The 14768-nt window shown below is 43.6% G+C and overlaps 1 protein-coding gene across 1 annotated transcript in view; it reads left to right on the forward strand.

Annotated features, from left to right (window-relative positions):
* The window catches only part of LOC132834918 (NFU1 iron-sulfur cluster scaffold homolog, mitochondrial-like), a 37669-nt gene extending 26401 nt beyond the window's left edge, over positions 1-11268 (forward strand). Inside the window, exons 3-8 of the mRNA XM_060854057.1 lie at positions 1424-1559; positions 3480-3546; positions 3638-3746; positions 4512-4584; positions 7028-7202; positions 9720-11268. Of these exons, the coding sequence (XP_060710040.1) occupies positions 1424-1559; positions 3480-3546; positions 3638-3746; positions 4512-4584; positions 7028-7202; positions 9720-9791 (632 nt within the window). The 3' untranslated portion in view covers positions 9792-11268. The remainder of the gene's footprint in view (positions 1-1423; positions 1560-3479; positions 3547-3637; positions 3747-4511; positions 4585-7027; positions 7203-9719) is intronic.
* The last annotated feature ends 3500 nt before the right edge of the window (positions 11269-14768 follow it).

Raw genomic sequence — 14768 nt, forward strand, 5'->3', positions numbered from 1 at the left:
ACGTTCCAGGAATACTCACTTTTATCGAAGCTGTGCTCTGGTCTTTAGTTTTTGGCTACTTCAGTTCATGGGTACCATGGTGACACAAGTGCAATAAGTTTTAAAACTGTAAAAGGCACAAATCAAACATCATAAAAACAGTATCTGCCTGTTCCTAGTTTGACTGCCCAACCTTTCCTTTGAGATCAGATCACTTTGAAGCCCCAGCTTGTGCTGGGTTGGAGCCTTGGAGATCAAGATACTGGCAGATTGCATGCAACCCAGAAAGTTTATAGATTTGTAGCTGCTGGCTGAGGCTATCCTGAAGGTCTGCAGTTTTTTTTAGGAGGGCAGTTGAGTGTTACCTGTACTTGCAGAAGAAATGGAATGCTGTTTGTGCTTGACGATGTCAGTTTTTAAATTATTGGCTAGGCAGCTTGATGATTGATTGCTCCTAGCAGTCAGTCATACAGCACGGAATCAGACCCTTCCGTCCAACCAGTCCATTCCAAACATAATCCCAAACACCTGCCTTCCATTAGTCATACAACTCAGATGTCAGTTTCCTAGGAAGAGTTTATCTCTGTCTTACCAGATGGAGTGTTATCTGATATCCAAATAGAACATTGTAAGTTTTACATTTGCTTTTGAATCCTTATTTTCTGCCTCTAAACCGATTCCTGAAAGTGGCAGCTCCTGCTCATCAGCACCAATTCGCAATAGCACCCTCTTTAAAATACATGGTTTTTTAAGCCTCCTTTTAGAAAGTCTACCTGAGTGAGTTCTCAGAGTTGGTTTTCAGCTGGTTCAAAGCTGCATATATCTTGATTTGATTGTCAGTCTTTCCACCACCTACACACATTGGCTGCACATGGTCCCATTCCAATATGCAATAGGGACATAAAGATATACAGCACAGAAGCAGACTCTTTGGTCCAACTCATCCATACTGACCAGGTATCTTAAATTAATCTAGTCCCATTTGCCAATATTTGTCCCACATGCCTCTAAACCCTTCCTATTCATATATATATATATCCAGATGCCTTTTAAATGTTGTAATTGTACCAGCCTCCACCACTTCCTCCAGCAGCTCATTTCACCTTCTGCATGAAAACGTTGCCCATTAGGTCGTCTTTAACTCTAATTTGTTAAGGCTCCTTCAATGATAAACTCTGAACCCATGACCTATATACAACCTAGAAAAACAAAGGATCGACCTCTTCCCGCTGATTGTTAAAAGCAGAGTTTTACAGGATAGATTGAGATAATTGCAGTGTAAGTAGTTGAGGCCCCATGCAATGTACATGAGTGCACAGCCACACTTCACAATTATTGCCTACTTAAATACAACAAATCTGTGGATGGATCAACTAATGTGGTAAAGAATGTATTTTAGAGTCAGCTATAGTAAATATTCTTTAATACAATAATTTCTTTATAGCACGATTCATGGCGATACAGACCCAGGACACACCAAACCCCAACAGTTTAAAGTTTCTTGCTGATCGTCAAATCGTAGCATCGGGGAGTGTGGATTTCCCAAATGTCAGTGCAGCTCATTGCTCACCTCTTGCCAAGTAAGTATAACAAACCAGGTTTAAACCAGGACAGACTGCAAGATGTGGACCCTTATGGAATGGTACAAAAAAAAGACAGAAATCGATCTAGACTCTTTTACATAACCATGACATCCCGCAGCATTTCACATTTGATTAAGCGTGTTTCAAGAATATACACTCCTCCTTCAGAGAAAACACAGCAGTCAACAACAAGGTCAGACAAACACTGATGTCATCAATGACTCCATAATATGAACTGAGGGAAAACAGTTGGCTCAGACTACATCTAGGTTGATCAGAAAATTTCATGCTTTAATGTGGTAATAGAGCCTTCAATTTCCTTCTCATCTAAAAGATGATGTATCCAACAACAAGCTGCAATTTAGCACTGGAGTGGCAAGCTACATTATGGGCTCCAGTCTCTGGAGTGGGACTTATCCCATGACATTCTGACTATCAAGCTTCCACTGATCCACACATGCCATATATTGTGAACTTTACACTTACAAGTAGGTTATGAATCTATGGATTGGAATGTAAAGGGCTTAGCTTGTATTTTGGATATGGTATATGAAGTGCTCTTTTATATTCCATATGGAGTACCCAATATCTGTTCATGTTTCTGCCAGAATATTCAGATACCTCTGGCTAAGGAAACAATGTTTTTCTCACTGTGATTTCACCTGCCACTAATACTGCCACCCCACCTCCTTTTTCTTCTTACTGTCTTTCCTAAAGATTGACTACTCTCAAATTTCAGTTTCCAGTCCTGGATATCCCTCCGATCTCCCTCTACGATTGCAATTATATTGTACCCATTTGCAACTACTTGGACTGTTAATTTTGTCTACCTTTTGCTGATGTGCCCTGCATTCAGATACTGTGTCTTGAGACTTCCCTTTATTGACATGTTCACCGTTTGTTTTTGTACTGTGGCCCTATTTGCTGCTAGCACTAGTTTCCTTAGCCTCTACATTTGCTTTGTGCTTCTCTGTCTGTCTGTCTCCCTTCAGAATGTCCTGCAGCCATTCAGTCACATCCTTGAACCTGGCATTATGGAGACAACATACCACTCTGATTTGCGGCCATGGAAACCTCCTTAAAGTAGAATCTTCCATCACCACTGCCCTCATACTTCTCTTTCCATTTTCTTCCTATAGTTTAAGAAATATTAAATATAAACCTGGAATCTTCTCTTATTCCTTAAGTCTTCAAACACTGTTAATCTAAAGACCGCAGTGCTTGCTTGTAAGACTAGACACTAGAAATACTTACCTGCTTTTACTTACCAAGTCCACAACTCGTCTGCACCAGCTTTCAGTTCCTCTTGAGGAGTTTATGTTTTCCCTGCTATATCACTTTTGTCTATTTTTAAAGTTCACCCCTCTTATTCAGCTTGTCAACTCCTGGTCTACTTAAGGCTCAAAATAGAGAAAGATAAAGGGAATCAAGTACCGCTTTCCCCTTTTACCAAACTCATAATGTTCCCACTCTGTACCCAAGCATTTAATTCCTTTTATTAATACTGGTGGAACTCCGATCACAGTATTAATAGGCAGTTGAAAATAAAGTTAATTATTTAATTAGCTGACTTCAGTTGGACTGCAATAGAGTTGCTTGATTAGGCCCCAAGTTCCTCACTGTCCTTACAGTTACAAGAGTATCCATAAGTAAAGTGCTAATCACAGGAGACAAGCAGTCATAAGTTTTATGTATGATTAATCCTTAGCATTTAAAACTCTTACCTCCCCTTTCATCAAACTTGCGATGTTATCTCTCTGTATTTGTGCATTTTTATTACTGAGGAGTTAAATTTATAATATGCTATGTACAATGAACAGAAAATAATAGTAGTTTATAGGTATTTAATATTTAATTGAAAAGGCAAGTTATTCAGTCTTTTGGGGTAAGCGGTCACATGACTGTATTCTTTTTCAGGCAGCTATTCCAAATAGAAGGGGTGAAAAGTGTGTTTTTTGGCCCTGATTTCATTACAGTAAATAAGGTGAGCATTATTTACCACCCTTATATTTTGCTTGATGTGTAAAATATGAACATAGTGCTTCAGGGTTAATTAAAGTATTAAATATTCACAGGAAAGTGAAGTGGAATGGAACGTGCTTACACCTCAAATTTCAGCTGTCCTTGTAGATTACTTTGCTAGCGGTCTTCCGTTAATAACAGATATACCACAATCTGATTCTGGTAAGGATTTGCCTTTGCACTTTTTAGAAATTTGGAATAAAACTGTGGACCACACAAAACATGCACAGATAATTAGTCCAATATTGTAGTGATCTTACCTAAACTCCTAATGCACCAAGATGTAGTTTATTGTATATTGATAGTTTACAGACTACATCAACATGATACATTAATGTTGGTATAGTGTCTTTGAAGAGGACCAGATGTTCACAGGTCCACATGACATCATCATAATGGATGGTCTAACTATGGGCTCCTCAGTAATGACTCTTTCAGATCCGTTCAGACCACTCCCAGTTCTCAATAATAAACTATTTACTGACACTCAGTTTGGTTTGGCCCTCATTGCATTTGAACTTCAGACATGAGGTGAGAGTGCCTGCCCTTGTCATCAAGGCTGCATTTGTCCAAGTGGCATCAGACAGCACTAGCAAACCTAGAATTAGTGTAAATTGGGGGAAGTTTTCCATTTGTCGGAGAAATACCGAGTGCAAAAGTAGATTCAACTGGAAATAGAACAGTGCCATAATCAGCAGGGCAGGAAATACCTGCCTGTCTATTTGTGCCCTATAGTCTATGTCAGTCTTATACAGATGTACGTTTCCATTGAAAATGTAATGTATTCCAGCGAAATTTTAGTCCTGATGATTGACACCTGTAGAGATCATTGTATGAAATGTTGATTTTCAGTTTTTTATTGGGGTTGTAAAGATGTCTACCATTTGTATAATATTTTATTTTTTTTTATCTATTTTGATCATTTAGTTTCTTCAGAGGGAAGCGAGGAAGATGATGAAGTGGTTGCAATGATTAAGGAACTACTGGATACAAGAATAAGGTCATTAACCATTTTTTAGATTAGATTATCTACAGTGTGGAAACAGGCCCTTCGGCCCAACTAGTCCACACCGACTCTCCGAAGAGCAACCCACCCAGACCCATTCCCCCTAACTAATGCACCTAACTCTACAGATAATTTAGCATGACCAATTCACCTAACCTGCACATCTTTGGATTGTGGAAGGAAACCAGAGCACCCGGAGGAAACACAGCAGACACAGGGAGAATGTGCAAACTCCGTACAGACATTGTGGCCTGAGGCTGGAATCAAACCCAGGTCCCTGGCGATGTGCAGCAGCAGGGCTAACCACTGAGCCACCGTGCTGCCCTTAATATATACTTTTTCTGTTTATTGTTGTGATGTGATGAGGCACCATTTGTTTTGCCCTGAGAAGGTGAAGGTGGATCTTTCTCCTTGAACAGTTGGAATGATAGCACAGTCACCATGGGGTTATGTAAAGAATTATGGAATATTGAACCAGTGACAGTGAGTGATTAGCAGTAAGTGTCCTAATTGTTAACTGTTGGGTAGTGGAAGGCATGGGTGGCAGGCTAGCCTACCCTTTCCTCTGCAATCCCTATCTTGGAAGAAGAAAACATATCCTCTCCTCTCTGAATCCCCTGAGAAGTGGGCCTAGCCTGGCAGGCTTTAGGACCCAGATACTGCTAGCCTCTGATTGGCTGGCAGTTTCTGCCAGTGACAAGGTCTGTGATAGAACGAGATACTTATCTTTGCTCACCTGTCAGCTCTTAATAATCCAGTAGATGATCTGGTGCGTTATTACACTGGTGGCAGCAGCATGTTAGTCATCACTTAGTACCCCTTGCCCCACACTTGTTAAAGGGACAAAGCTCATACAGTGAAAGCCAATTTGAGGATTAGTCAGTATTCAGATGTGTAGGAATCACTTCGGATTAGTTCCTGCAAAATGGTGTCTATTTAGGAGGTGTTGTCACAGAGTCATAGAGATGTACAGCATGGAAGCAGACCCTTCGGTCCAACTTGTCCATAGCCTACCAGATATCCTAACTAATCTAGTGCCATCTGTCAGCACTTGACCCATATCCCTCTAAACCCTTCCTATTCATACACTCATCCAGATGCCTTTTAAATGCTGTAAATATACCAGCCTCCACCACTTCCTCTGGCAGCTCATTCCATACATGCACCACACTGTGTGAAAAAGTTGCCCCTTAGGTCTCTTTTATATCTTTCCCCTCTCACCCTAAATCTATGCCCTTTAGTTCTGGACTCCCCCACCCCAGGGAAAATACCTTGTCTGTTTATCTTATCCATGCCCCTCATGATTTTATAAACCTCTACAAGATCGCCCCTCAGCCTCCGATGCTCCAGGAAAAATAGCCATTGCCTATTGACCCTGTGGCTATAGTTCAAATCCTCCAACCCTGGCAACCTCCTTGTAAATCTTTTCTGAACCCTTTCAGGTTTCACAACATCCTTCCAATAGGAAGGAGACCAGAATTGCATGCAGTATTCCAAAAGTAGCCTAACCAGTGTCCTGTCCAGCCACAACTTAATCTCCCAACTCCTGTATTCAGCGCTCTGACCAATAAAGGAAAGCATACCAAATGCCTTATTCACTATTCTATCTACCTGCGACTCTACTTTCAAGGAACTGTGAACCTGCACTTCAAGGTTTCTTTGTTCAGCAAGACTTCCCAGGACCTTACCATTAAGTGTATAAGTCCTTCCCTGATTTGCTTTTCCAAAATGCAGCACCTCCCATTTATCTAAACTCCGTCGGCCACTCCTCAGCCCATTGGCCCATCTGATCAAAATACTGTTGTACTCTGAGGTAACCTTCTTCACTGTCCACCACATCTCCAATTTTGGTGTCATCTGCAAACTTACTAACTAAAGCTCCTATGTTCACATCCAAAACATTTATATAAATGATGAAAAGTAGTAGAACCATCACTGATTCTTATGGCACTCCACTAGTCTCAGGCTCCAATCTGAAAAATAACCCTCCACCACCACCCTGTCTTCTACCAGGAGAATTTCCATAGATTTAAATGTCAAGTGTTAAATCTTGCCTGTAGTTTAAAATATGAGTTATCTCCTGAATAGTGTTTAGTCAACATTGATTACTGTCAGACACCAAACCCTGATTTTGATGTTGGTCCCTGTGATCTTTATTTGCTTTTGTGAATTTAAACTTTGGATGATTTGGGTTCCTGTGTCCAACCTGTCTTGTGCAGTATATTCAGCAGCTTTCAACTTTATAACTCAACACATAATTTAGTCAATGTTTAGTTACTGTTACAGTAAAAGTCTTAATACTTGAATTCTCATTGTGCAACCATTTCAGCCATTCACTGGAACATTAACTTTCTTTTTAAAAGTTATCTATGAGATTTTCACAAATGATATCAATTTTTTAAAATACTGAGCCGCTGTCTCTGTTTCACATTTGCAGGCCTACTGTGCAGGAGGATGGAGGAGATGTCATTTTTAAGGGTTTTGAAAATGGCGTTGTGAAGCTGAAATTGTCAGGTTCTTGCACTGGTTGCCCTAGTTCCGTTATTACGCTGAAAAGTGGAATCCAAAATATGCTGCAGTTTTACATTCCTGAGGTTGATGAGGTGATACAGGTAAATCGTTAATTTGGATTGCTGATGACTTATATAAATCCTTCAGAATGTCAAGTTTGGTTGTTTGAATGTCAAGTTTTGGCTTGTGGTTGAGATGGGACTGACGCATTGAGCCAGATTATGTCTACAGAATGTTTTTGTTTTTTCCAAACAATTACGTAAATAAAATTCATTTGATAAACCACGTTGGAACATAGGCAGTCTCCAATATCAAGATGTCAGGTGTTCATTTTAAATACTGAAAAGGCAGGACATTACTGTGCCTGAATATATGATGGTTTTAACACAGCGATTTTGTGTTGAATCCAACCTCTGCCAAGATTCCTAAGTTTCTGTAAAGGAATGTAATAAGTTTGAGGAGTCTCAATCCATTTTTGAGTTAAGTACTCTAATGTATTAGTGCCCTAATTTGTTATCAAATTGTTTAGGATGGACATTTGACATGACACAGATGTAATGCAGAGACCGCTGTTCCTGAGCTATGCTGCAGCGTGAGCACCATTTTTAGGGAGAGTAAAGGAGGTTCTACTCTGCAGCTGCTCTTATTATTTGTTCATCATCATCGAGACTGGGTGCGCAAACTGAGAGAGGATCCCTTTACCTAAGCATTTCTCTCATCAGATTCAGAACTTCCTTTAAGGGTGGTGTCGGGCTCCTTTTGACCCATAAGTTAGACCATAAGACATAGGAGTGGAAGTAAGGCCATTCGGCCCATCGAGTCCACTCCGCCATTCAATCATGGCTGATGGCCATTTCAACTCCACTTACCCACATTCTACCGTAGCCCTTAATTTCTCGTGACATCAAGAATTTATCAATCTCTGCCTTGAAGACATTTAGCGTCCCAGCCTCCACTGCACTCTGTGGCAATGAATTCCACAGGCCCACCACTCTCTGGCTGAAGAAATGTCTCTGCATTTCTGTTCTGAATTTACCCCCTCTAATGCTAAGGCCGTGTCCACGGGTCCTAGTCTCCTCGCCTAACGGAAACAATTTCCTAGCGTCCACCCTTTCCAAGCCATGTATTATCTTGTAAGTTTCTATTAGATCTCCCCTTAATCTTCTAAACTCCAGTGAATACAATCCCAGGATCCTCAGCCGTTCCTCATATGTTAGACCAACCATTCCAGGGATTATCCGTGTGAATCTCCGCTGGACACGCTCCAGTGTCACTATGTCCTTCCTGAGGTGTGGGGACCAAAACTGGACACAGTACTCCAAGTTGCATCATCATCTACTGGTTTAGTACCTGCTTCAAAGTTTGAAGTGAAGAGTATTTTCTGTTAGATTATTCTGAAGCTTCTTACCTTACAAGGTCTAACACCTATGTGTGAAACATGATGTAAAATTTGGAAACAGCTGAGATTTCTTCATACTACTTTACCACAATTTGATGCTGAACATAATCCCAAACTAAACTTGTCCCACCTGCCTGCTCCTAATCCAGATTCCTCCAAACCTTTCCTATTCATGTACTTATCTAAAAGTTTTTTAAACATTTGTAATTGTGCCCACATCCGAGCACTTTCTGTTGTCATTAAGAACAAAACTGTGTTCATATATGCAACTGTTTTCAACTCTAAGCCTTGCTTTCATATTCATAACCATGTTTTCTTGTTACTAAGGTACCTTTATTCCTCAATCTTAAAAATATTGCCAGGTCTCTTCCAATATTGTCTACTCACATGTTGGATCATTTTCATAAGTCCTCTTTTCCCAGCTGGGAGGTTGAGATTAATACTCTTCAAAGACTAGCTTATCCTGCTGTCAAACAAATTTTGCATCCTTCATGTGATGAATAAATTGATCAACAATAGGTTATAAAATGTATGTTTCATTAACTATTATTTTTATGGAGACGTGACATTTTGTTTCCACATTAAACTTTAGATTAGATTGCTTACAGTGTGGAAACAGGCCCTTCGGCCCAACAAGTCCACACCGACCCGCCGAAGCGCACCCACCCATACCCCTACATTTACCCCTTACCTAACACTACGGGCAATTTAGCATGGCCGATTCACCTGACCCGCACATCTTTGGACTGTGGGAGGAAACCGGAGCACCCGGAGGAAACCCACGCAGACACGGGGAGAACGTGCAAACTCCACACAGTCAGTCGCCTGAGTCGGGAATTGAACCCGGGTCTCAGGCGCTGTGAGGCAGCAGTGCTAACCACTGTGCCACCGTGCCGCCCACAAAGTGTGGAAACAGGCCCTTCGGCTCACGACCCTCCGCAAAGTAACCCACCCAGACCCATTTCCCACTGACTAATGTACCTAACACTATGGGCAATTCACCTGGCCTGCATATTTTTGGACTGTGGGAGGAAACCGAAGCACCCAGAGAAAATCTCCGCACAATCACCCGCGGCTGAAATCGAACCTCGGACCTTGGTGCTGTGAGGCAACGGTGCTAACCGCTGAGCCATCCCAACCCATTGTCGATACAAAAACAGTGTAGATCTTCACGGATAGCTTTGGTACCCTTTGCTTTGATTTTTTTTTTAACTTGCAGGTCCAAGATGAAATAGATGAAGCCAACATTAAAGCTTTTGAAGAATTAGAGAAGAAGCTAAAAGATATGTAAACTGATCACCTGCATTTTTCAAAATGAATACTGTGAATTTATCAAAATTCTTCTGTGATGACAATTAGATTTGATTCGATGTTGCTGAGCCCCTCATTGTTTTTTTAAGTGTAATGCATCTTACAGGAAATATTGACAGTGGCACAAATTGGCTGTGTGCAATTGGTTGCTTTTCTCCCTGTAGTTTTGCATCTCTTTTTTTCTAACTTTTTTGCACTTTGTCTAACGTCTGAGTGAAAGAAGATAGATAGATTCCACTCCTGTACTAGCTTGTGGGATCAATGCTGACCCCTGGTTGCACCTTGATATACTTTTGTTATGAAGGGAACAAAGCATTGTAATATATTTTTTCCCCAAATCTCCTGTGAGATATTAAACCTAATCTGTTTTGGGTCATTCATGTGCATCATGATTAATGTTTGGATCCAATGCCATTCACTGTTGTGATAATATATGCACGGAAGTCACAGTGATACGAGCTGAGCATTTGGATAACGATTTGACCATTAATATCCGTGCTCTGAAATGTGTTACTATTCCTTATGCACTGTCTACAAAATATTTGACATTTTCCTTGTTAGGCCCTGAAGCCAACACAACAAGGAAGTTCAAGCTTTGCCCTGTTTGTACTCAAAGCTTAAAATATTGTGGTTAACCATCAATATGGTGCGGCAGTATTTTGGAGAAGATGACATTGGCTACCCCATCAAAAACAAAATAGATGAATCACCACATAAAATGAGAGAGCAAGTGCCATGCAAGGAAGATATATAAAATGTAGTCTTACTGGCATTGTGTACATGTAAAGTAAATACAATACCTATTTTTTGATGGATGAAAAATTTATTTCTGTAAAAGGCAAGAATGTTTCATGTAAATAAGTTAAAGAAAATTAGCAATTTGCAGTGTTTAATAAAATTAATTTTTGGACACTAAGCTCTTGATATTTTTAACCATCTGCTCGATGTTTTTGGCTGTAGATTACAAATATGCAGAAGGAGTAAACCATTAAGTATGTTTGTTACAATCCAACTAATAGTTTACATTGAAAATTATTCTGCTTTTATTACAAAGAAACTCTCTAGCTAAATATCCTTATTATCCATTTGTGTTTAGTGTTTTATTTCAGGTTAGTGGAACAGTCTCCATCTTGCTGTTACATATTTTTCTAAGTTATAAATAAAGCTTTTTCAACTTAACAGCGCAACAGCCTGTGTAGAGTCTAGCTCCTGTTTGATAGGTACGGTGGTGCTTCGAAACAACTTTGTCGAATTGAAATTAAAGATCACTTGAGCTGGAGCGAACATTCAATGCTGATAGCAGTGTTGAAGTTTTAAAGTGTTCATAATGCCCAAACTACTATTGACTGTGCAATACCTTGTTTTCATATATTGTAAGTAGTGGCAAAGCTTGAAAGTAAAAGTTGTAAAAAAGAATGTATACTGTTATTGTTGAAATAAATGAGTTGCAGCTACAATATGATTGAGTTTTATTTGAAGGTAATATATTATTTCCATCACGGTCAGCAATTGAGATGACTTCATGGACTGTGTTGATAATTTCAATGTTGCAAACAATTTCAAAGGATGTGGGTATTGCTGGCACGATCAGGTATTATTTCCCATATTGAACTGAGAGCCTTCCTAGGCTATATTAGAGCACAATTAAGAGTCAACCACATTATTGTGGATCTGGAGTCACATGTAGGCCAGACTGGGGAAGGATAGCAGAAATTAGTGAATGAATTTTATGACAGTCAATGATAATTTTATGGTCACCATTACTGAGACTAGTTTTCATTTTCAGCTTTATTCATTAAATTTGAATTCTGCAAGCATCAATGTTGGGATTATGAACTCTTGGACTGGTTCTCTAGCTTACCAGTCCATTGATATTACCGTTACACTACCCTCTGCCCATTCACTAGACTTGGCATCCAATCCTGAATTTGATCAAAATGTTGCTGCCATGGTATGTAGCAATCTAGTGACATGTCAGACCAGCTCAGCAGAGTTATTCTATCGTGGGATTAGTTTTTAGTTGGGGCCTTCCAATCACTTTTATACAAAGATTCTAAATATCATCTGCAGTTAACGTTTGACGCGTACTTTTCTTGGTATTTTGGAGATGACTCCTTTAAGGGGGGGGGCACAAAAATGGTCATTTTTGGACAAGTGGGTAAGCCAGTATTAAATGACAGCAACTGACCTGGATTTGGAGCAGCGTTTGTATGAATCTGGCTGCACGGGTATGCGTGGCAAAGATCTGCGGATTGTCTTCACCAAGGTTTGTGTTCTATCTTGCACACAATTCAATATCTGAATGCTCCACGTTTCTGTCCCCACTTCAGACACAATTATTTTCAGCAAAGTTAGAGATGGCATTATTTGCAATTGTGATCATGGGAGACAATACCTCCTCAATCTTGTCCAGCTGAGCAGAAATATCCTCATTTGCTTCCATTCTTACCAACTGAATCATAGACAAAGAGCAGTCTGGAGGAGACCTTTTGCTCTCTTCAGATTCTTATCTAGATGCTGCCCCTTGTCAATATCAGGAAATAATTACATCAAAATGCCTATGAGACTGTTCTGTCACACCACTTTTTCTCAATCCATCCACCACCTCTATTAACTGGCTACTGTTTCATAACCTGGTAATTGTCTAAGCTGAACTTTGATGTTGGTGTTGTGTTGAGCACTAGTCATTATCCATTTCATCATCAAATCTCCTAGTGCCATCTCAATAACATCAACAGACTAACTGTCACAGCTCGTGTTTGTTAAAGTCTTCCTCTTTGCCATTGTTACCTTGAGACTTGACTGCTTGAATGCTCGATAAGCCAACTTCCCAGCTTCCAATCAGTGTAAACTTCAGTTCATCCCAACCTCTGCAGGGGAGGGGAGGAGGGAAGAGGGCGGGAGGGGGGGGAGGGAGAGGGAAGAGGGCGGGAGGGGGAAGTGGGGGAGAGGGAAGTGGGGGGAGAGGGGGAGAAGGGGGAGAGGGGGAGGGGGAGAAGGGGGAGAGGGGAAGGGGGAGAGAGGAGAGAGCTTGGGAGGGGGAGGGAGAATTGAAGGGGGGAAAGAGTGGGTGGGGGGATGGGGTGGGGGAATGGGGAGGGGGGTAGAGTGAGAGGGAAGTGGGGGCGAAGAGGAAGGGGGTGGAAGGGAGAGGGGGAGAGGAAGGGGGGGAGAGGAAGGGAGGGAGGGGGAGGAGAGGAAGGGAGGGAGGGGGAGGAGAGGAAGGGAGGGGGAGGAGAAGAGAAGGAAGGGAGGGAGGAGTGGGAGAGGGTGGGGAAGGAGAGGGGGAGGGGGAGAGAGGAGAGGGTGAGGGAAGGGGAGGGGAAGGAGGGGGAGAGAGGAGAGGGCAGGGGAGGGAGAGGGTGAGGGAAGGGGAGGGGGAGTGGGGGGTGAGGGGGGAGGGAGGAGAGGGAGGGAAGGGAGATGGAGGAGGGGAATGGGGTTGGAGGGGGTGGGGGTGAGGGGGAGGATGGAGGCGGGGAGGGGGATCGGGAGGGAGGAGAGAGCACGGGGGTGGGAGGGGGAGCGATAATTGAAGGGGGGAGGGAGTGGGTGGGGGGATGGGGAGGGGTAGATGGTGGTGGGTGAAGGGGCAGAGAGGGTAGGCAGGGGGGAGGGAGAAGAGAAGTGTGAGAGGGTGTGAGAGAGGGAGGGGGGGAGAGGGAGAAGAGAGGGGTGAGAGGGAGGGAGAGAGAGGGGTGAGGGAGGGAGAGAGAGAGGGGTGAGGGGGTGAGGGAGGGAGAGAGAAAGGGGGAGAGGGAGTGGGGGAGAGAGGGATGGAGAGAGGGAGGGAGGGAGGAGAGAGGGATGGAGAGATAGAGAGTGGGGGAGAGGGAGGGGTAGAGGGAGGGAGGGGGAGGGGGAGGGTAGAGGGAGGGAGGGGGAGGGAGGGAGAGGGGGAGGGGGGGGGGAGGGAGGGAGAGGGGGGGGGGGAGGGAGAGAGGGGAGGAGGGAGGGAGGGAGAGAGGGGAGGGGGGAGGAAGGGGGAGGGGAGGGGAGGAAGGGGGAGGGGAGGGGAGGAAGGGGGAGGGGGAGGAGGAGGAAGGGGGAGGGGGAGGAGAGAGGAAGGAGGAGGAGAGAGGGCGGGGGTGGGAGGGGGAGGGAGGAGAGTGGAGGGAGGGGACGGGGAAGGAGGGAGAGGGAGGGAGGAGAGAGCTCGGGGGTGGGAGGGGGAGGGAGTGGGTGGGGGGGTGAGCGGGCAGAGGGGATAGGCGGAGAGAGGGGGAGAGTGAGAGGGGGTAGGCGGAGAGAGAGGGGACGGGGGTGAGAGGGAGGCAGAGGGAGGGAGAGGGAGAGAGAGAGGGGGGAGAGGGAGAGAGAGGGGGGGAGAGGGAGAAGAGAGGGGTGAGAGGGAGTGAGAGGGTGGAGAGGGAGTGAGAGGGTGGAGAGGGAGGGAGAGAGGGAGAGAGAAAGGGGGGAGAGGGGGAGAGAGAGAGGGAAGGAGGGAGGGAGGGAGGTAGGGAGTGAGAGAGGGAGTGAGAGAGAGAGAGGGAAGGGGAGGGGAGGGAAGAGAAGGGGGGGAAGGGAGAATGGGGTTAAGAGAGAAAGGGGGGATAGGGGGGAGAGGGAGGGTGTGGGTGTGTGTGTGTGTAAGAGAGAGAATGAGAGAGAGAGAGACAGACACAGAGAGAGAGAAAGAGAGAGAAGTATGAGCGAGAGGAGACGGTCTTGTACATTTTAAACCTGAGAGAGAGAGGAGACAGTCTTGTAGATATTAAAGGTAGGTTACCCTGAGCTGGGGTACGGCTGATTGCAGGGAATGTAGGTAGCGATGCCTTATTTTCACGATGGACATCCAGTCCCTGTACACCTCCATCCCCCATCATGAAGGACTCAAAGCCCTCCGCTTCTTCCTTTCCCGCCGCACCAACCAGTACCCTTCCACCGACACCCTCCTTCGACTGACTGAACTGGTCTTCACCCTGAATAACTTCTCTTTTCAATCCTCCCACTTCCT

This window comes from Hemiscyllium ocellatum, chromosome 43 (assembly GCF_020745735.1).
Source record: "Hemiscyllium ocellatum isolate sHemOce1 chromosome 43, sHemOce1.pat.X.cur, whole genome shotgun sequence".
NCBI lineage: Eukaryota > Metazoa > Chordata > Chondrichthyes > Orectolobiformes > Hemiscylliidae > Hemiscyllium > Hemiscyllium ocellatum.